Genomic DNA, 23,740 nt, shown 5'->3' with positions numbered 1-23,740 from the left:
AAAGGATCTTCCACTTTTTCCTCCTTCTTCCCCTTTCCATTCCTTCCCCATGCTACATGCTCTCAACAACTCCCATTTCTACCCGACCCCCTCAGTGAGCCAATTTAGTTCTAATACTGTCAGAACAGCAACAATGGGGCTGACAGGGGGAAGAAGAAAGTTTTCCATATGCTGCAACCCACTGACAGCTCAGATGACCATCTAGGCCTGTGCACAGGACTGAACTAACCCTTCAGATTTAGCAAGCTGTTTGATCAGTTCAGTCTGGTTTGCAGAACCACATCATGACTCCGTTTCTGAAAAAAAGCATTTATGATCTCCTGAAAATTTACTTATGGGTTGAAATGTGACAAAAGGTTGGATATGGTTTGCATGCATGAAGCCTACTCCATGCTTTTGAAGAGTTCACTGGAGTGCGTGCATGCTTCAAAAATCCGTTAGGAAGAAGCGTGATGCTTCGTCTTCAGATCATAGCTTTCCCAATTTCTTATACAGCAAGAAGCAGGATGAATAATTTGCTTTTGACAGACAGCAGAAGCCTGCTGTTATACAGAATCAATACACAGCCTGAAATTTTATCAGTTGTATGTACGAAGTTATTGATTTAAAAAAATTGTTTAAATGTATTTGCAACTGTAAGCTGAATTTTAAATAAACTGAAGCTTACAATTGGATTGCACATTTAAGAGAACAGAAAGATATTTCTCAAGTTTCTCAAGTCTCAAGGTCAAGTTTGTAACGAAGGGAAAAGCCACCTAACCCCTTCCTTACAATAAATGGAGAGCCCATGCAAGGTTTTTGATTTCACTCTGGGGACATAAACTCACTTTCACTTGCAGTTCCTAATCTCACTCATAATTATTGGTCATGTTACCACCATAATTTCTATTACAGATCAATTACAGTTATTCTGGCAATTACAACTATTGCTTATATGAGAAAGGTTTAATACTTGGGTGACCGTTATGGTTCACAAGCGACTTTTAATATGTTAATACATTGGCATTCACAAGCCTTAATGAGCAAATACTGATACATTTGCTTTAAGACATAATTCCCACAAATACCATTATAATAGCTGCTACCAAGTTGAAAAATTTGTCTATACAACTTCACTAAAAGTTCATAGCCTTAAAGACAGCATTTACCTGTAGCAACCTGCCAATTTAATTCTGAACATACGACCTTATTTTTCTTATTTTTTTCCACTTACACCTTGGGCCGAAATTCCCAATAACAAAACAGTGAATGAAAATGGTCACTTATTCACGCAGAACACATCTGCTAACATCCACCATGGGGAAATGGATTATGAGTTCCTATCAAAGCAACCTTTTCATGCACCCTGCCAGATGATACAGTCACCCGACAGAGGGTAGTAAGGGACTCTGCTGAACAAAAGAACTACAGAGGTGGCAAGACAGAACTGAATCATTTGCTATTCTGACCCAAACCACAACAAACCTGGCAGCAACAGGAACCTGATGAAACAGGAGAAACCTGACTTGCCAAACAGAGGATCATGCCCTAATTTCCACAGGAAAGAAATAAATTAAGCTGCAAGACCAGAATTACATTCACAAATGGACTTTGGTCTATAGAAGTTAACAAAAATTTCACGTTTGGGACACAGGCACTCCATTCAATGTTAGGAAAGAATCAGCTGTCTAGGAATAGGAAAAGCATAATCTCATCTACCAACACTGCTTCCTCTTACCGCTGTTTGTGTAAAACCTGATGGTCAGGGCATGTCTCACTGATTGAAATAACGTAAAACCAGACAAAAGAAAAGGAACATCACCTTTATAAAATGGATTACTTCTGGAAACTATGTTAACCAACAGCATGTTTAGAAGTTTTGTGAAAAACCTGGCTGTTCATGTATACAAAATATCCTAAGGACTGTAAACCGGGAAGATCACAGTGCCATGACGATTCCGGATAGTGCCTCTAAAGCAGCCCCCTCTGCAATTCATGCTTAAGTGATTTGGGAAGTTGACAATATCAAGTTGTCTTCTACCTCTCTTTTAAACGTTATCACCAAGTCAGAAAGAATGAAATTGTGCCAACACCTGAACTGCTGCAGTTCACAACTAAGCGTACTAACAAAACCAAACGCTAATCTTTTTCCAGCTTAGTTTCAGTCTCTATCATGACAACCAATACTAAATGTGAGCTGGCTAAAGCATTATTTTATCACCAAGTTACTGCTGCAAAAATATAAAAATTTCTACAGGTTTCAGTAAAGACAAATATTCTCAAAAGTGGCTTCAGTAGACTGCGGATTTTGCAAACTGTGTACTGAAAAGCGAAGAGTTTCTTCAACAGTGCTAAGTTAATAGCTAGATCTAGAAGTTATTTCCAAATATCATCCCTTTTCATTTAAGTACTATTCTGTACTTCACTAGAAATACAATATTCTAGAAAGCTATGCTTTTGTTACAGATTCTACTAATGCATATATTAGGATATATTAATATACACGTTATTAGCGTATATTCTATTAGCATGTAATATATAGTAGTTTTGCAACCTGAACTATCAGAGGCTTGCAGTTTGATTTGCTTAGACTGATTTTTATGCTATTAATATTGGAAAGTATAAAAGTAAACTTGATCAGCCTGTAAAGACCTTTATTGGAAACTATCACTGCACACAGGAAATCAAAGTAGCAAAAAAGCTCCTTTAATGAAACTGTAAGAGTAAGATCACTTACTACCGCCTCACCTTCTTGCAGAAGAGCTGTAGTCTACAGATCAAATAACAGGGGGAAAAAAGAATTAATTTCATTCTAATACTGGATGTTACAAAAAACACATGAAGAATCAAACCAGGAAGTTGTTATAAATCTGTCGCTCCCCACCACACCTGCACCTTTTTACAATATTTCCTAGCATATGCCTAGCTTTTCAGATGCCGCAACAGGCATTTATACTATCAGCTTTGACGTAGTACGTGTACTATTACCACACCAAGACATTTGGGTTGTTTTCCACTGACTACCTAAAATTCTATGATAAACCTGTCTGATTCCAGTGGCTTCTTGGCTTTGCACACAAGAACTCCACAAGTGTATTTCCTTGCACCGGACAAGACAGTTTATTTTCCCTATTTTAAGATTCACTGTTGATTCATTAGTAGTTGTGTCCTGTGAATGTCATCAGAAAGGCAGAGGAGAAATTCTTAATCATTACACCAAAAAGTATGTAGAAAAAGAAAACAATTTAAGAAATTGTCACTCATTAAATGACAACCTTAAGAATACTATTTTAAGGCACCACATGAGAAGAAATGCAATTCTAAGAACTGAATTAGACTAGCTATAACTAAAGAACTCATTCTGCTCCACATTAGGACACAGAAGTTTAAATATCACTACCTATGCAGTATAGGCTACAGCTTCCCTCCCCTAACCATATCAGGTTGCTATTCTTCTATTGATTTTAGAGATTTGCACTCAACTTTCCTGTAGGTACAGTGAAGGTCTGCACACTTAAACTGAATAACGTTACAAATTCTTGAAGGGGATGGGAAGTTGGAATTTTGGTTCGTATTTTTTCACTAAACCTGTAACAACACTTTTAGCCAAACCCACTGAAAGATCTTCACTGTGAGGGTGCTCACAACTGTCCGGGAAGTATGTCCAGATGCACAAGAGGCTCCTACAGTAGTGTCAACATATACAAGAGCAAACAAAGATAAAGAATTCTCCTGTACTATTGACGTCCCTTGCAAAACAGCACTGTGCCTTTTGCCCCACTGAATTGTTTGGCCTATCCCCCTTACATTGGATAGCTGCTGTCAAGATGCTGTATTGAAAACTGCACCTTATCACTTTGTAAAGTGAGGTTGCCAGTCAGAACCCTCTACAGCAATAAAATGTATTCCTATCAGTAGTGTATGCTTTCTGTAATGTTAATTACATCAGTAGAGTACAAGTCAAATGGTTTCTTTTTGTTGCGTTACAACAGCAATTTCTGTACAAACAGGAAGTGGCTAAAAGAAAGCTTAACAATTTGACAGTGAAACAAGATCACTCTTAAATTCACCCATAAGACAATCTTGCTAATATTTAATAATTTTCAGTTTTTTCCTTAGTATAGACCTAAATCATTTGACCTATTACTCTCTCCTCTTCTAGAGGCACTAGACTCACTTCACAACAAGAAAGTTTTCAGAGGAGAATTTCTCCTTTTTTTCCTCTGACGACCACCTCTCCTGTCCAGTCTTCTTTTCCATAATGCAAACTTCTCCTTACTCTTCCATGTTTCTTTCAAGTGCTGTAGTTAGCACCCTGTATGCTATTTTGAACAGAAGTTCCTGAAATTCAGTACTTCATTATGTACAAAACATCTCTGAGTACACATAGCATTGGCACAAATATGGGCTGTGAAATACAGTTCTGCGTTTGTTCTGTAACACTGGTCATCTGTCATGAGTCTTTGCCCCAGGTATACAAATCATACATTTTTGTGTAAGACAGGATATAATATAATCAAATAAACTAAAGTTAATTTGGGAAGGATAAAGAAATGGAGAAAAATTTATTCCTTTCTCCTTTAATAGCATCAATTTATACTAGCATAAAAATATTTTTTTATCAAAGATTATATCAAGGTGCAATTAGTTACAACATCACACAGCCTCCAATGTTTTGCTCTATTTTCTGTCAGCATAATTAAGCTACATCAGTGATAGTAGTTGGGGGAAAAAAAAAAAAATCTATCAGCTCTTAAATGTATTAATCAAGAGTCATGAAAATAACTGATTTCCAAATTATGAAAACCGACCGAGCAGTAATTTTTAAAAGTTTTTACACAGTATGTTAAATTATATTCATTTAAACTATTCCCCTTTCTCTATCAATTCAGAAATTGTCCTTCTATAGAGGAAGACCCTTCTATAGAGGAAAACAGCACAAGCTCTGATACATAGCTCAGCATCATCCCTTTACTCGATGAGGGAGCACGCTCTTAGATGCGGTTTTCTCCCACATTTCAAGGAAGTTTGCTTATTCTGTATTTTCCTCCTACTGTTTGCATTCTCAATTCCGAAAGATGGCATTTATATTTGGATGCACCTCTGCCGTGAGCCTTTACGGCTGAAAGTCCGGGAAGGCCTGCAACTCAAAGGGCGCAGGAAGAGGCATTCAATTAAGTTTTGTTGTTGTTGCTGCCGGGCTAACCCTCCCCCGACAAAACCCGTGAGTCAAAACAACCACGCTATGAGGTTCAAGCTATACTTTGCAGGGCCACCAGCGTCCCCGGTCCCTCTCTGAGCTGTAACTCCTCAGGGCGGGGACCGGCCGCCCCCCGGCCCCCCGGCGGCAGCCGGCCGGGGCCGCCCCGCTCGCCCCGCGGCCGCGCACACACGCCGCGCCGCCGGCCCAGGCCCGCCGCTGCCAGCGCGCTCCCCACAATGGAGGAGAGGGTGACCCGGCGGCGCGCAGGGCGCCTGTCACCCGCCAGCCGGGCACGCCGCCGCCCCGCGGCCGCCCGCAGGTGTCAGGCACCGGCTCCCCTCCCTCCCGGGGCGCGGGAGGCGCCCGCCCGCCGCCTCCCCCCTCCGCCCGCCCCGCGTACGGCACGGCGAGGGCGGGGGGCGGCGACGGGACCGACCCGCCAGCGGGCGCGGGAGGGGGGGGGGGGGGCGGCCGTTAAACGCCGCGGGGCGGGGGGAGCGGCGCCCCGGCCCGCCCGGAACAAACGCGCGGCCCCTCCCTCACGGCCCCGCGGCCCCCCCTCCCCCCCGCCCCCGCTCCCCACTCACCCGCAGGCCCGGCAGCGGCGAGGGACGAGGGGGAGAGAAGGCGGTAGCGCGGGCTGGGCCTAGGCAGCGGCGCTGAGGCGACGAGGCGGCGGCGGTCCCCGCCAGCCGCCGCGGCAGGCAGGCAGCCAGCCGCTCCGCTCCGCTCCGCCCGGCCCCGCGCGCCGACGACGCCTCTCGGCCGGGCCGGCGCCGCGCACCCGCCGCGCGCGAGGAGGCCCCGGAGACGGGAGCCCACCAGGGCCAGTCCGCGAGCCCCGGCGCGTGGCGGCGCGAGCGCTCGCAGCGCCTCCAGCTCGGCCCCCGCCGCTCCCCCCCCCCCCCGCGCCCGGCCCCACTCGCCGCCTCGCTCCGCCGCCGCGCCGCGCTCGGCCCCGGTCCTTCTCCCCCGCACAAGCTTGGCGGCGTCTGGCCACCGGGCGCGCCCATTGGCCGCCGCACCGCGTGAGGTCAGGCGCCCTCCCCGCGCTATTGGCTCGATCCCGTGTGTGTACACACGCCACCCGCCAATCCGCGGGGCGACGGCGAGGGGGGCGGGGCGGAAGGGCGTGGCCGCCCGAGACCCGGGGCTGCCGCCGCCGCCTCCCCTCACGGCCCCCGGGCGGCCCCATCCGGCTGCCGTCAGCCGGGCGGGCGGCGGGGGCGAGGGGCCGCGGCGGCCGCCCGGTGCGGGCTGGGCGCAGGGGCCGGCCGCTGGGCGCGGGCTGCCGCTCGCTAACAGCTCCAGCCGGCCGTACCCGCCCTTACCGGCGCCCAGGTGCGGGCGCTGCCCTCCCGAGGCGGGGCGCTGCCGGCCGGTATAAAGTACGTACGTTTGTGTTCGTATACATCGAACGGCGCCGCACTGTCTGCAGACGCAGGCCTCGCCGCGCTCCGTTCCGCTTATCTGAGAGCAGCTGGCGCGGTTGTGTGCTGGGGATGCAAAGTTCAGCCCCGCTGCGGGCTCGGCCGCCTCAGGTGAAGGAACGTCCCTCCCCTGGCGCGGGAACGCGGCTGGAGCAGGCAGCGGAGGGGCAGCGCCGGCCGGGACGGCGCCGGGCAAACCTCGGCCCTTGCTTCCCTTTTTAACGTGCCCCGCACCAGCTCCGTAACTTCCTTCCTGCGGAACAAAGGACCCCTCCGCAGACAAAGCGGCGATGCCGCTGGCGAGCGGCTACCGCGCCCCGCACGCTTCCCCCCAGCCTCCCCGCACCTCCGCCCGCCGCGGGGGAGCGGCTGGTACCGGCGGCAGCCCCGAGAAACCGCGTCCGAGCTGGGGTTGCAGGGCCCGCTAGCAAAGCTGTAAGAAGTGTTTGCTTTCAGCATCTCCGTATCTTTTTTAAAAACTGATTTCAACAAAGCAGGGTTAAGTATTCTTCTGGAGAGAATATGAATAGAAAACACTCCTGGGAGTGTAAAAACCAAAACCGGCTCATTCAAAGCAACGATGCAACATTTGTTAAAAGTCTTTCTCCTGTACAGCTCCTCCAAAGCAGGCAGTAACCCGTTTTTCAAATTTCTGTAACACAAATTCACCTTAATGCCATTGAGCAAAACAAGGTTTATGTGGATGCAGAAACACTATTTACGTTTTAGAAACCTCTAGACTATACACAGAGTAAACCAAACATGTTAAGCTTGTTTTTCTTGCTTTACAGCCGACATTAAATGCTCTAGACAGACATATTTGATCCTATCCCCTTTACTAAAAAGGGAAGAAACATCAAAAAACAGGTGTTCAGCCTGTAAAACAGAGTTCTTAAAGGAAGGACTAAGGAAAGCATTAACAAAAACTGTATGTTTACTTCAGTGGGAGAGTTCACAACTGAAAATCTAGCATGTGCCCAGGAATTTGCTGACTTTGTGGTTTCAGTTTCTTTTCATCCTCTATAAAATACTTTCATCACATGTAACAAGACCTTTATCAATATTTGCAGTGTTATGCAAGATACCTTCATGAAAGCATTAGAAGAAAAAAAAGCAAACGATTGTGTATTCTCTTGGAGACTCCTCTAACTGGTACAATCACAACAGCTAACGTAAAGGCAACTGAAGCATGCCCTGACAGAAGCGCAGAAGGCATGCACTGCCTTAGAAAAGGAAGAAAACCAGGTTGGCTGGTCTATTGCACTATTCAGTAAGTTACCTGAGCTAAACAAATACTTGAACTCAAACCCAGCCGCAATAAAGACTCTTATGCTTCAAATATCACTTTTTAGTGCGTTGGTTTATTTACTTTTCTGCAAGAAACACCGTTGAACTGAAGTCAGATACTATAACTGATTATGAACATGAAAAACAGGCATTTTAACCATTAAGGAAAGGAGAGAAACAGAAGAAAGGTCACTGCTGTAGTTTGCATTTGCTTTCAACAGCAAACTGCAGAATGAGATAACACTATATATATATATATATATATATACATACACACACACACACACTATTGAGTCTGAAGCTGCTGTGACAACAATCAGTTTGCACGAGGGTAAGTAGGCTACTGCTGTAACATTCTAAACCAATACATAGTCTTTCAGAACTTACACAAGCCCCTAACTTTATCCCAGATGAGGGCTGCACTGAAAAACATCTTGGAATTGTTTTTTTAGACATGCTAAGGCATGGGTTTAACGGCTACTTACAGTAAAATCTGCACTGCAGGGACTTCTCATGTCTCCCTCCACAAAACGGTCAGTGGTCTCTCAGCCTTAAACAACATCGTGCTTCCTCTGGCTGGTCAGATCCCTTTCAGATCCCCCACCTTCCCCTTTCACAACACATTACTTTTCAACGTTTGCTAGTTTCATTGCTTTCTTGCCAGCCCGCTACCCTTGCTGCGATAACCTGACACTAACCCAAAACAGCCCCCCACCTCTTTTCTCCTGCTGAACTTGCCCCCGCTCCCTATAAAACCTTAAACTAAAATGCTGCTCCTGGGTCAGAGCAGCACCATATTCCCTGACTCAACCTGCAGTACTGACAGACCTGTTTGTTTGAAGAAGGGATCCCGACTTTGTCTGTACTTTTTGGCTTGGACCAGTAAAAGCACAAAACCCCCTCTATTCCGTGGCCCACCGACTGGCAAGAAATGGTTCTGACCTTATTCCACAAGGCTGCTGTTCAACTGGTGAGCCTCTGTGCTGTGCCCTGATCCTGGAAACAGTGGGACTAGTTGAAGGATCTTGCTACAGAAATGATACCAGAAAGAAGCTAGCAGGCTGAAACAGCAACTCAGTATTTTCCTTTTTTTACTTTCTTCTGACAGGAAAGCAAGTATAAATGCTCTTGTCAAAACCAGATGAGAGCGACTGAATTAATTTTACATAAAATTAGCTGCTATAGGAGAGAAGAAAACACCGCTTAAAAGAAAACGGTACTCAAAAATCTTGGCAAAGTTCATTACAGTGAGATTTTAAACATAGCTGACTTGATTCTTTTCTTAGTTATGTAAGAAAACTCATACGTCTGCTCAGTATTTTCAACTATCTGAAGACCATTTTATCTGCCCTTTCTCTTGACATGCAATAATTAATCCAACAGTAGTGAGATCCGTCCAACATCAGAGAGATTTTTCATGGCATGTAGTCCCCACGTATATAATAGGACTATATGTCGTTATGAATTATAAAACTGCCAAACTGGGATGAAATTATCTAGCATCAGCACCATGTGTATCTGTGAAGGCAGGATGCCCAGAGATCATTAACACATCTCTCAACTGCATTTCCAATCTTCACATGCCTGATGAGGTGCATTACTACCCAATCCTGAGTAAAACATTCGCAGTCTCAACATGCTGTATCTCTTAAAATTATAAAACTACAAACTAGTTAATATTTATATTTTTTGTATTTTTACCTTTACTATCAAACTCAGCTGACAGCAAATGTAAAATCGCATAGACTTTTCAAACTGATGAAAACCACCCCCTAGGCAAAACCCTAAATATACGTAAAAAGGGCAGCAGTAAAAGCTGTCATATTTTAAATAAAAGTTAGTATGAGTGAGGTTCTACAATGGTCTTAATGCCCTTCTGTGTAGCAAAAGTTGAGAGAGCAAAGCCCCTGTAAAAGTATATCTAATTGCTTAAAGCTCATTTCAAATTCATTATCGATTAACAGGTACCACTCCAAGATATCAGCACATTAACGATTTCTTGGGAAGAGAAAATAATTTTTTCTTATAACAGATAAGCAAAAGAGGCTTAGTGAACAGTAAACAGATTTCTTCAAGATGTCTATTAGTCTGTTCAGTCTTTGGGCAACTATGCGTCACAAGCTGTGACAGATGCTCTAACCTCCAAAGGCTGCTCCATCTTGGTAGACCTAAAGACACCCCGTTTGTTTCAGACTTACTCACTGCTTTGAACCTCTCCACAACACACAACTGTGCAGATCATTTGAAAGGCTTGAGTGGTGAATATAGTAAGGCCTTTTCGCATCAAAGTTTTTCTCCTGTAGGTTTGAGGCTAGTGAAAGGAGAATAGGTTAAATTTCCTCCTACAAATTAAACAGTGACAGTGGTAAATAGTTATCCAGAATAGGTCCTCTAGGACACTATCTAGAGCAAGAGGACTACATAATGTCTTGGTTATCTTCAATCTTTCTAGCTGTGCTATGGCCAGGATGAAAACCACCATTGTGTAAAGGTGCAGTAGGAGGCACATGTGATTTGGCAGTATAAGGCGAAGTGATTTGAACAGAATCAGACTCAGCTCCCATTAGAGCTCCATCTGGGAACACTGTGGGAACCTTAATCAAGCCCAGCAAAACCACAAAATTATTCAGTGAACTTAAGTCAAGGAGTCTTCATCAAGAGGGTAGAAGGTGGACATTATCCCTAGGCAGACTTCGATGAAACTAAACTCCTTCAGTGAGAACAAAGTGTAGAATACCAGCAACTGAGGGCACAAACTTGTGCTCAAAATGCCAGACTGAAAGCCTTTCTGTTTGGCCCAGTAGAACCTTCTTGCCAATGAGCATTTTCTTTAGCAGTGAGGTTGAGACGACGGAGAAAATCACAAGCTGAACACGGATGCTGAAGCAAAGCCAAGTGTTCCACATATCCTGTAACTACAGGTTCTTACCTTACAGCAGGAGGAGGAGTGGAGGGAACCTCATCAATGGACTTTAATATTAGAGTCTTGGCATCTGGACAACTGTAATTTATGGTCCAAAAAGAAAAAATAAAATGAAGTATCTATAGACCTATCATATAGATTGTATAGTCTGCCATATTACTAGAAATCAGCAAACAGACCTGTTTCTGGACTTCAGTTCAGGATTCCCATTAAAGTAGGTTCAGGACACAATGGTCTCTGCAACTTGAAGGATACCCAGAGGAAAAAAAAAAAAATGTGCCAAGATGTAGCACAGGTTGAAGGACAGAAAGTAACAGAAGAAAAATGGTACATTAAGCTAAGGGTGACAGGCAAATCGGATCTGTTTTTTGAAGAACACCATGGCTAGAGTAGATGCTCCAGCTCACGGCAGATGACTATGAAAGAAACTGAGGGAATGGTGTATGATTTGACCTTCCACATATCAACATGAGAAAAAGTGAATGACAGTTCTTTGGCCCTCTTCAATAACGTTAAATCTATAAATACTTCTTGTCTCTAGTGTCTGTGGAACACAAATCACTCACAGCTTGAATTTGATATTATTCTGAAGTGAAAATGTTTGATAATTTTACATTTTTGAAACAGATTTACACATACTCCTGAGAAAATTACAATAATGTAAGATTAGTGATAAACAAATACATAAGAATAATTAACTACACATTTCTTTAATTATAATTTATTTAAAAAATATAGAAGTAATTCATAGCTTCAAAAATAGACTTTTGACCCCCTTTTAGCTAATAATAATACAATTTAACAATGGGCTTGAAAGTACTAATGTTACAGATTTTTACAAGTTAGACAGCATACCTGTAACTACTTCTAATGTATTTGTATTAGCCATGCCAGATAACGTAGCTTTTGGTCTTTATAAAATTTAAAAAAATTGAGCTATAAGCTAGATAGGAACCATCAGCTACAAAAATCCTGGATTTCTATTTTTTTTAACGGAGCACTAAAAGCCTATTTGCTTTTGTATTTTATCTTAATTTAGTGCACAAAAATGTCATCACAGACCTGGGTCACATGCTTCCTTAGAAAGTCAACTAAAAGGTGGTAACAGGCTACTAATAAGAAACTATCATTGTACACAATCAAGTTCATGACAACCCACCCTCCAAGAATCATTTTACATTTCTTCGAAATGCCTAGGGAAGTATACGTGCCTTTTAGCCTTCCTTGATGATTAACATACCACAGATTTTAAAGATCAGAAGGGAGGTGATTTCCTCAGTAGAAACCCCATCATCGGAAAAAACTCCCCATCTGTAGTAGATGGTAGGATTCAAGCAGCTGGGCCACCCAAAGGAGGTCACTGAAGGGACACAAATGCTGCAGCTGGACTACAGCTGTCACAGAGATGATATGAAGGTTCATTATGGTGTGGCAAGTAATCTAGCAGCAGGGGTGTAACTGAAGTACCATGTAACTTTATATATATACCAACACCAATTTCAGTTATGTTTTTTACTGCCCTGTTCATGTCAAGATTTTATAAATACGAGTTAAAACATTTTAATTCTTTTATAATTAAAATGCCAATTTCTACCAGTGCTGGGAGCGTTTCATTGCTTGTAGCCAGGTATCCATAGCAGGTCTGTATTCCTCCGAGTCCTTCTGGGGCTCAAAAACTGCTTCTATTCGCCTTAGCTTCTTCAGTTGTTCTTTGTCAGTCCAAAATCCTATAAACAGAAAGTTCATTCTCAAGCTCAACTGCAAGTATGTTATTTTTGAGTTGTTTTAATTTATTTCCAAGAGATCCAAAGCAGAAACACAGTAAGAAATCATGACAGCTTTTCTTTACTCAACCAACAACTTTCTCAGAGGGAAGCATATTTTTAACATTGTGAAACTCCTTTCCAATAGCATCCACTTGTTTGGAATCCTGACAACAGCACATCTGCTTAACTGGGATGGTTTCCAAGGAACAGCTCTGGTACATTGTAGTTCCCTTAGGTTTCATCCACACAGTGCTTTCAGCTGCAGGTCCCTCTCAACAAATAAGGGCCACAGAAACCAAGACTTAGCACACGTTGCTTTCCTACTGTCTTAAAAATTGCATAAATTGCAGAAAACAGCTGGTGTTATATATTCAGATTAATTTATGCTATTGAATCATTCTTGTCTGTCAAGGGCTGCAGCTTTCTTACAGTTTTAATTGCTGAATAAGTCTTACCTGAGCACATAGTTTTTATCTTACAGTTGTGTTATTTACATATCAAAGCAATTGAATGAAGTTAATATCCACCTACAAAATACACTTCCATTAAACAAAACCATGGACAGTTTGTAGTTTTAAGTCTGGTTAGTTACATACAACAATTCTGTGTGAGTAGAGCTAGATTTTTTTTCCCCTGTTAATAATTTATTTTGTCCTTCCATTGTGTTTATTTCTGTGAAAACCTTAAAGAATAAAGACTCGGTTCACAGATGACAGGACACAGCTTAAGTAGTAATGACACAGCTGCACGTAAGCACAGCAGCTTCCTTGTCACGAGATCCATCCCCACCGAGCACCACTCCAGGCAGTGTGAATATGGGAAGGGATGCCCAGTGTCCAGGTCAAGAAAGAGGGAAGCAGCAAGATAAGGTTCACCTCTTTCTTCTCCAGTACTATATCCTAAATGTAAATGAACCTTACAAACACATATACAGATACTTTTTACATTAAACTCATTGTCACTATTCATTTATGTAAAACTAAACAAGCATACAACCGCTCAGCAAATTGGGACATTGCATTAGAAATACAAATAAGGTCCTTGGCTTGGTTTATGTATGATGTTATCAATCTGTTTCTTTGGTCCATCAAATACAAGCACATGGGTACAAAGCACTATACAAAGAAACATGAACACTACTTACCTTGCATTCCCACAAAAATGGCTAAAGTAATCCTTTGGGGAGTTTTTACTATTATTTGAAGTTATCGCCTGTTTTTTTCTGATTTTTATTCCCTTCCGTGTTTACAAACATGCATTATGAAGGGAAAAACAAACCCCCTTTAAATGTATACATACCTGAAGCAAGGCCTGCTAGAAAAGCTGCACCAAGACTAGACATGTCTGCATTTGCAGGTTTTTCTATTTTCTTATTAATTAAATCTGAAGTCATCTGCATGACAAAACTGTTATTACTGACACCTCCATCAGCTCTACAGGGAAAGGGGAAGAAGTAGTTAAAAAAAATACATTTAGTTCAAATGCTTATTGCCAACATTTCAGAAAACAACTTCTGGGGTTTCACACCTATGCATAAATCTTCCTGTCACTCATGCACAAATGCCCATTTTATGGGCAAATTTAGAGGCCAGCATAAGTTGCCTAGGAAAAAAAAAGAATACCTATAAACTGGGGAACGAATGGTAGACAGACAGGGACACAGGACAGACGCATTATCAAAAGCTTTGAAAGCTATGTCTTCTAAAACTATACATCATCCTGGTTTAAATGTTAGGTTTTGTAACAGAACCTTTACATAGTTATCACCACAACATGACAATAGTCAAAACCATTACATTAAACAAACCCTTTCAAGCGTTCTCAGATCTGGAAAAGTACTTTTTTCATTACTACCAAATCTTTGTACTAGTTAGATAAAATGCCATCGCAGTTGCTTCTTTCTATGAGGAAAGTGAGAATGAGGCTTCCATCTATCTATTTTCCTAATTGCATCACGTTGGAGACCCTTTTAATGGAGAAAACTAGAACTTAATCAATGCTGATCTTTAATCATCTGAGAGTGATTACTAGTGGTGCAAAGTAATCACTCTTGCAAACAAAAATAACTATAACAAAAAGCAATCTTTGAATTGTCGTAGATGGGTTCATTATGCTGTTGGACTCCAGTACCAGCCAGGTATGGAGCTGTTGTTCTATCAAATGTGGTGCAGTAAAGACAACTACAGTTTATTACTACAGAAAGCGTTGGGTAATACAACTTAACAGTTGCTTAGAAATCTTCAATTCAAATATGCCACCTGAAGTCTTCTATACTACATGATACCTTAGAAAACTTTTGCATAAATGTTTTGGCTGTTTCTGAAAGTAAAATCAGGAGACACTGCCTGATTGGTGATATTACAGCATTTTGCTTGTTCGTACATACAGTTAAGCAGGGTTACCACCTCTACACTATGGCAAAAAAGCCTTTAACTGGCAAAGTCAGTTTCTTAATGCTAGTGACATGTATTTTCCTTCTTCTGTAAAAATAAGGCATCCATTTGAGTCGTTACAAGGGGAAAAAAGAAAGAAAATTTCCAAATATTCAGTTTTACATTTAGCTAAATTTTGCTGCTAGATACTTTGAAGATTCAATCTGTACAGTACGTTCATCTTCTAGCTCAAAGTTCCTACATGCCATTTGACTGGGGATGCACTATTTCACAAAACAAGTAAATAGGTGACATTCTAGGACTCCAAGGACCACCAGGATCATCCTTGTAAAGGCTGCCGCAGACTGCTGCAACACTGGACATGACGACTAAAACCAAGGGTTCCTTCTCTGTGCTTTCCTTGATGGTGCTGAGACAAGCAAAGAGAAGTAATAGGAATGTAGAGGACTAATGAAAATGATGACTTTGTAGGAGCTTGTAGGAGCCAGAGAGCAGGACGAAAGGAGGGATACAGGACAATAGCTAAAAAGGGAATGAATGCATTTATGGGATAAAAACAACAATGACAACAAAAAAAAAATCAAAGGTAATGGATAGATACTAAAGATGTGTGGACAAAAGGATACGAGAGCAGTTTACAACCCTACTGAAAAAGCCATTAAGTGTATCTCATTATCTTCTAATGCTTAATCCACAAGCTGAATTGCTACTGATAGTAGTTAACTATTATAGTCACTATATGAAACAGCATTTTTATATTTGCGAATAAAACAGAACATGATCATACCATTTAAAGTTTGCATTACAACATAAACAGGCTCGGAATTCTAATGTTCCCTAGACAGTACTTCAACACTTCCCATTTTTCAGTTTGCCGTCTTAATATGACTTCTCAAATTTTGGATGCAATTTCCTATGTAAAAAAGCTTTCTAAGGAATCAAAAATTCCAATACTTTTGACATTTTCCTCTGTTAAAACCCCAAGCCCGGCTGTTCCTTCATCTTTGCCTGCTCTGTCCCGGTACATGATGGAAGACAGAAGCTTCTACCTCCCCCCACCTTGCACTTTCACTTTTCTTCCACTATTCAAAATTCTGATTTCTCAACTTGTCTATATGCCTGCCAGACCACTTCTTCCTTTGCATGGGTATCAGGAAGAAAGCCACAAGAGGGACAGGAACACTCTCCTCTCTGTTCTTGACGGTGGTATCATGATGACCCCTGGCTGCCAGAAGGAGAAATTCTGGAGAGCTTTCTCAGCGTGAGAGGGCTTGAGGCTTTAAGACAACAGGTATGCCCAAACCAAGTACCTACCCAAATGTGCAACGTAGTTTTCCAGCAACGCTTAATTCAGCTAAATTTTTCCAAGACATTGTGAAAAGCATATTCTAGGGATCATGGTTACCTCACTGAATTTGATTTGCTGCTTCAAACACTGAAGCAAAACCAATGTCTTAACAATTGAATTGTAAAAGTATTCTTCCTCTTTCCCTCAAAATAGATCCAGTTTTAACTGACATCTTCAAAAAATATTCAGTCTGTGACAGACCCAGCACAAAAAATTTCAGTATGAAAGAATAATAAAGCGTAGAATTACTTTTGTGGCAGGCACTGCTATATGCACTCTAGTGCTACCTGAAAACATGAATTTTCCCTTTTTTTTTTTTAAATAGAGCAATTCATTACTTACCTACTGACAATCACCAATGCCAATAGTTTAATTAAGAACCAAACCTTCTGTGGGTAGGCTCTACTGCCACTTAAGTTACATTAACATTTGACTTGGTAATCACCTATTTCTCAGCAGCAGAATTTTTACAGTAAGATAAAATGCATAATAAAGTTCACACCTATTTAAAATCAAACTCCCATATATCAAATTTTAAAATTACATGGAACTTACCGAATAGTTTGAAGAGGAATGCGCACCTTCTTCACAATGATATCATAAAGCAGTTTGTTTCTTTAAAAAAATATTTAGTTGAATTAAGCATTATATATTCCATAAAGTGTTTCCAGTATCTACATAGTCAGAAAATAAAATACAAGGCAAAAAATGCCTCAGTTGTGTCAGAACTGCTGCAATAGCTAACAAGTTTCCAGAATGCATAAATTAAAAAAAAATAATAAAATAATAATTAAAAAAAGACTGGTTTTAGTTATACATCATTACGAAGGCACAAGTATGGCTAAATCACAGCCCATGTTATAGCAAGTCACTGTAGAAGGTACGTTTTTCCCACCTGAAATTGCTGATAGGTTTCTACAGACAAGATACAATTGTTGATGTAACAAGTGGTTTACAGTGAGGAAAGTATGCTGACAGAGTGTTAATCGGAGTTCATCCAGCTGTTCTTTAAAGGGAACATCTGAAGGCTGTATGTTTGACTTGTTCTGAAACCATTTCAATTAATGGGAGAAAATCTAAACACAAAGGATCTCTACCCTTTTCTAGTTAGATATTTGAATGAGATGAGATTCTCAACATCCCTGTTTTCAAGAGACCCACGCTTCAGTTAAGGAATTACTGCATCTCACGTTCCTCGTAGAGTGCAGAAAAAAAAGCATTGGAAACAGTTGCAGTAATTCAGAATGTTACTTTCCTCCAGTCATCCTTTTTGCCTCTTTGCAGGGGGTTATTATGCCCAAAGCAGAGCTGGTGACTAGATGGAAGGAATCATGAATGTTCCCTAATTGGCCACAGTGCAGCGTGAGCCAGGCTCAAACTGTATTCAACTTCAGTTCAAGGCATGCTGGGTGGGTTTGCAAGGCAGAACTGATCCGTTTCACAGCGTGCTACTGATGTGATATCATCATGATGTGACTAGCAGTAATATCTTTAACCTTGGCAGTTAGATCTGGAAGTTGTCGTCCATTCACATTTTTAAATATGTTTAAGATGCCTGTTACTGTGTCTTGTAAAACACCAAAAATTCAAACTTTAGTCAAAGAGCTGATAGAAAACTTCCAGCTTTAGGGATACTTTAAACACAGCTGGAATGGGCTACAGCTTCTGACAGAACACTGTCAGGAGAGTAAGGGGCAAGCTTGAAGCAGAAAACATTTTTAGGACATGCAGAAAACAATATAATTTAAGAATCCCTATATGGTTTCTTGATAACAAAAACTCTGAACTAATATACACGAATTAATTTGTAAAGAAAAAAAAAGGAAAGTGGCTAAAACTCCTTTTTAATGTAACAGTACTGAAATACTAATATTTACATTTCACAAACTGCAGAAGTCCATGTATGGATTTAACACTGCTGATCAAAATAAAAGCAAACGTAAGAAAATATAAGCAAGATAAGTAAGTATTCAGTACCTGAAAGCTACAGATTCCAATATAGCTCGTACAAGATGGTTTCTCGTAGTGGAAGGTTTTAGCCCCATGAAAGAGGCACATAAATACGGGTCATTCACAGAAACCTGCAGAAAAAAATTTCACCATGAGTTCAGTGAATTGTATTTGTAGGCTTTTAAGAACGGAGTCGAAGAGTAAGAAAAAAAAATAACTTACGACAATTACAGGCAGCATAGTGAAAGGAGAAAATTGAAAACAATATGTAAGAGGTATATAGTATTATTTTAGCTCATTCAGTGAACAGTTTAAATAGCTTCTTTCAACAGAAAAACGGTTGAAGTGACTTCTTCCAAGTCTGACATACTAAATAACACTGATCTGTATGACTTCTCTTTAAAATACATATAGCATACACTTTAAGTGTCTAGGACAGGGCACACTGATATTGCTGTTCTCTAGCAAGATTTCACGCACACGCTTTTTTTTTTTTTTAAACACTCCTGAACTGCTGAAAGAAAAATGAACTGACTTTTAAAAGTAACATTGAAAAGGATGGTAATACTTTTTATTAGTTTATAGTACAGCCTGTTTTCAGTGACACTGATAAACAGAGTCCAACTAAAATTCTAATGGTCACACTAAGTTGTCTTTTTTTTTTTTTTTTTTTTTTTGCAGGAGAACTGGAAGATCGATTGATGCATCTCTTCTCCACCCCTCCACTCCTCTGATGAACTTCATGAAAAATATTAGTTTGCTGGTTCATACCTGGTTTGTGACAGTGTTAAATCTTATTTTCACTGTAGACAGTAATTTTTAAATTGAAACAATCCTTTCCAGTTGTATTGTGCTAAATATCAATTATGACAACACTTATCAGAAGTTTGAATTTCATGCTTATAAAATATATACACAGATATTTCTAAAGTAAATTAAGAAAATGCTAACACATGTTAAAAAAAAAAAAAGTACGGATAGGTACATGCAGCCAAAAGGAAAACGGGCATTTTGCAAAAGTTCTTAAATAGAAGAAACTTCTGCATTACAGTACAAGAAAACATTCTTTTTTTTTTTTTCATATACAAGTACCCTTCCCATTCTAAGAATGGAACCCCTTGTCCAGCCCAGTAGCATAATAAAGATCCATGGCTTCCAAGTTTACAGATTTTCATACAAGATAATAAACTAAGCAGCATAGACTCATATTCTACACAAGGACGAGTATCTTGAAAGAATCAATCATTAAAAAAAAAGTAGCAGTGCATATATATGCATACACCCCAATGAAGAGTCCTAAGTTTTTGCTGTTACTACTAACCACAGCAAATTAACCCTGGAAATCCCTGTTTCTAGCTGCATGAGTAAGAGGAAAAATGACTAATGCACATATTCACTCAATTTCAAATACACGTTCACAATGATGCTCCTCTCAGTGTGCTGCATCACAGCAGTAGAATCCAGTAAGAAACAAACTTGGTTCTTATTGCCTTAATATGGACAAGTAGAGAAACATTTTACTCTGTGTAGGAAATGAACATATGGGCTTCCTAAGAGCCCTCCCCAGCCACTATCATTTTGAGGTCTAAGAAACATTACCGTACAATCAATTTGTGTTAGCATCTAGCCAGTGAAGCTAAGGAGACATTACAGTCCCAGAATTATTCAACTCTATTCGTGTCCCCTTTCATACCATTTAATCCACTCAGTTTCTAAATTGATAGATTCTGTTACGGTGAGTCTACTAGCTAAGCATGTTCCACTGAAATAAGCACGGCTTTTCAAAGGCAAAGAAATGCACATTGGTGGATACTATTCATGGTAACTGGATGTCACAGTTAAAGAGAAATCCATTCAGTTTTCTAAGTACAGCTTCTAAATTTGGACTGGGAATATTAGAATTAGGGGAAAAAAAAGAGACTGAATCAATGTTTACCAAGAAGCTAGCTGGGGTTCCTTCTGGAGACAGTGTCCAGAAAGCAAGGGGAAGACAAACCCAGAAAGCAAAACAAAAATCAACCAAACAAAAAAAGAGGTTTTACCAACATCTCTAGAACTTGAATATTAATAGAATTGAAGGTTCAAAAAAGATTCAGGCTAACATTTGTCTACCTCAGGATTCCTGTCTGCAAATATTGAAATTTGGCATGGCTCAACATTTGCTTATTCACAGCACAATTACTCACAGTAAATGCTAAATGGAAGCATCTCAGCATAATCAAGCTTTATACCCCTAAAAATAAATATAATTATTAGGTTGGCTGTTTGAGACAAGGTAGCTGGGCTACCTGCAGAAGAAATGAAATTTTTCATTGCCTTGTTCCATTAACATACAGGACTTACACAAAGGTAAAGTTAAAGATGTTAAGTTTCTTTAGAAAAAGAACTTAGTCCTAGTGATGATCAAACTGAGTATGGTAGACCAATGAAGATAAAACAAACAAACAAACAAACCCCAAACAAAACACACCAGAAAAAACCTCTTGGACCCACACAGAGATGAGCTGTCAAAAATATTCCATGTAGCTCTAAAATGTATGTATTCAAACTAACAAATTACTATCTAAGACTTCTAAGAGAAAAGAGAAGGTGGTGATTTTTGAGAAAAAAAAAATACTGTTTTCATCTTAATGGCTTTTCTTTGAGTAACACAGTAACTTTTCAACATCTGACAGGTTCAAACATCAGTTGTCTGTACATCAAAGAAGCAGCTGATGGCAGACATTACTCAACCCTCACAGCACAGCAACAGCTTTCCCTTCATCTTGCCTGGTCCATCTGTCCAATACAGTTTATAACGCTAATATTCCAAATGACAACTTGGAGACCTGGGCTACACCACCAAGTTTCTTCTGGAGAGCAACACTGATTAGAAAAACAAACTTTTGTGGAGACACAGATATTTTCATGTTGACAAACCCACCATGTAGAAACAGCTATGCTGCTGAAAGCGTGCTTTTAGTCAGGTTATCTCACATTGCTTAGGAAAGTGGCATAACTAGATGAAAAAGTTGCGGGGCTCTGAAGAGTCCCTAAGCTAGCAACAGCTACATTCACAAAACCTGTTTATTTTCATTCTGTCTGAAAGTTTGTCTAAGAGCTCTGACTTGCAGCTCTGTCATATTTTGTGGTGACAAATTACAAACTATTATTACCAACTGTCAAACCCATACTGGAAGCAACTGCTGTGTAGCTGAATAGGCAGTATGTCAGCTCCCCAGCTATCACAATTTGTCATTTAATGTAATGTATTAAGGGGATTTCCCATCAATTCCAATCTAGACTAATACGCTAGAATGAACTGCAGCATCAGTATCACCCTCGTTGCTGCCTCTGCACAGGGACAGTAACTCACATCTGTAAAGAGAGGGATCATGAATCAGAGGTGGAAAGGACAGACATGAGGATACATAGGTCTTTAGAATAAAAGGAAAGCAAGTAGAAAGAACCCAGAGCTTGTGACCCAGAGGGGATCAAGCAATTGCAGGCAGTTCCTCGAATAGAGAGCAAGGTAAAAACAAGCTACTGGGAAATGGAGGGGACTGAAGTGGAGAACAAATGCCAGGAACTCCTTACTATACACACTGTGCTCAGCAACAAAGCACAAACCCTATTTTAAAGGGAAAAATCTAATTCAGATTAAAATCTGCATATCAAAGAAGTGTTTAAATATTACTATCTTGGCTTTTTGTAACACCAGGACTTGCCATCTTGTTTATATTTAAGTATATTTAGGTATTCTGATGAATTGCAACCTAGATCTTGAAAAGGGGCAGAATAAAACGAATTATTTTGGAACAGTGCTTAGAAGTATTGTCTCAATGAAGGCTTTGCATGAGGCAGAAAAGCTATGGGACTGGTTTCTGTCTCTGCAAGCACTGCCTGAGTTACTATGGGCAAGTCATTCAGTTTATCTATCCCCCAGGTCTCCATCTGCAAAATTGAAGTAATTTTCCTTTTTGGAGGGTTTTTTTCATGGGGAGATGGTGTTTAAGCATTCTCATATGACAATGATCTTTATACATTGTGGTAAGGGATAGAGAATAAGAACCTGAGTAGTACAGAATAAATACTGTGATAAGATGAAAATTTCTATATTTAAACATGTAAAAGATAAGATTTTAACTGGGTTATTAAAAATATAGTCTCAATTATATTAATAATTTTACCTGAAAACCTGGAACAAAACAAACGCCTTGAGAATCAACAACACTCCGTGCCATTTTTTCTGTTTCATCTAGACTGGTGAAAAGATCTGTAAAGATGCATAAGTCACATGCTTTTATTATTTACTTCAATTTCTTCATATATTACTAAGAGACAAAAATCTAGAGTTAGACTATTTCCTTTTGTAATATTCTCAAACTATATGTTTCAAGGGAAATGATCACTTCGCCTGTATTTCACGTCCATCACTCACGTTAAAAAAAATCCTATTCAGATGAAGACAAAATTCAAAAGGATGGATCCTCTCATATCTGTTATGTTATAGCCTTCTAATAATCTTCACATCCTGTAAGAAGTCATCAGCTTTCCAAATAGACATAAATGGGAATTGAGAATGCTAACAATGGCACCCTAAGTATGCTAAAACCCTAGATCTGCAAAACATAAATTTTTTTTTCCCCAAAAAAGATGTTATTGTCAGCCCAAGCACCAAACGACTACACAGTCCTTAATACTCACCATATTTTATCAGCAACCTTAATTTTTTTACAAGTGGCTGACACATAAATATAAACAAGGTAGGTCCTAATATCACCTCTTTGATAGACACTACTGTTATTCCTTGTCTAGCTGGATGTCTCTTTTCACAAGTCTATAGACATCCCTCTTAAGCTTGTTCTTTACCCACATGCAGTTCTTGTACTAACACCCATCTTCTGTAGTTTTAACTAATAATGTCCTTATGTGGCCACATAACATGTTTTTACAGAAGACTCGAAGTCTCCTGTAAATGACAGCTATTGCTTTTTCTTGTCTAAAAAGTAAATTTTCCTATCAAAGATAAATTAGGTTAATCTAGCTCAATTTATCTTTGAAAAACCCATCTTGGTAACTTACAAGGAGTTTCAATTTACCTTTGTAACCGTCATAAATTTGTTTGAAAGCTTTGGATTCTACTGTGCCCAGACTAATAAGCCTAAATCACATCTTTTCCTTCTTGTTGTATTTGCTATTACTGAACTATATATAGTACCTCTATGTCAGGATGGAAAAAGAAAAAATTACGTAAGATTGACTTCACGTTGAAATTCCACATACTACTTTTTCAAAAATTCTTAGAAGTGATCTGATCCCACTAAAGGAAGCCCATTAAACTAAGTTTGTCTTGCTGCAGAAATTCCTATTTCCAAACCTTTACCACTATTATATGTCTCATCTTCATCCATGTTGAGCCTCACCATCCTTACTGAGGCCATTAGCTTACCTTGTGTTTTGGCCCAATTCTTTCTGTAGA

At 40.3% G+C, this 23,740-nt stretch overlaps 2 protein-coding genes across 10 annotated transcripts in view; both read right to left on the bottom strand.

Annotated features, from left to right (window-relative positions):
* Positions 1 to 6,835, bottom strand: part of TFDP2 (transcription factor Dp-2) — a 61,783-nt gene extending 54,948 nt beyond the window's left edge. For 2 of the 4 annotated variants that reach the window (XM_087740231.1, XM_087740230.1), the window contains exon 1: positions 5,770 to 6,058. The gene's annotated coding sequence lies outside the window, so the exon portion shown is untranslated. Of the gene's footprint in view, positions 1 to 5,769; positions 6,060 to 6,578 lie in introns of those variants that run through there. The other 2 variants (XM_087740232.1, XM_087740233.1) reach the window with 2 other exon arrangements.
* A 1,142-nt stretch (positions 6,836 to 7,977) lies between these two features.
* Positions 7,978 to 23,740, bottom strand: part of GK5 (glycerol kinase 5) — a 31,134-nt gene continuing 15,371 nt past the window's right edge. For 2 of the 6 annotated variants that reach the window (XM_087740223.1, XM_087740226.1), the window contains 6 exons: positions 22,449 to 22,534; positions 18,307 to 18,410; positions 16,885 to 16,944; positions 13,888 to 14,021; positions 12,417 to 12,549; positions 7,978 to 11,065 (listed from right to left, as the gene is read on the bottom strand). In XM_087740223.1, the coding sequence (XP_087596349.1) occupies positions 11,032 to 11,065; positions 12,417 to 12,549; positions 13,888 to 14,021; positions 16,885 to 16,944; positions 18,307 to 18,410; positions 22,449 to 22,534 (551 nt within the window). In that variant the 3' untranslated portion in view covers positions 7,978 to 11,031. The other 4 variants (XM_087740224.1, XM_087740225.1, XM_087740229.1 and 1 more) reach the window with 4 other exon arrangements.

This window comes from Nipponia nippon, unplaced genomic scaffold (genome assembly GCF_047370975.1).
Source record: "Nipponia nippon isolate SJK-2023a ecotype South Korea unplaced genomic scaffold, ASM4737097v1 scaffold_7, whole genome shotgun sequence".
NCBI classification, from domain to species: domain Eukaryota; kingdom Metazoa; phylum Chordata; class Aves; order Pelecaniformes; family Threskiornithidae; genus Nipponia; species Nipponia nippon.
The sequence above is the reverse complement of the archived record's forward strand: the minus strand, read 5'-3'. Positions and strand labels throughout refer to the sequence as shown.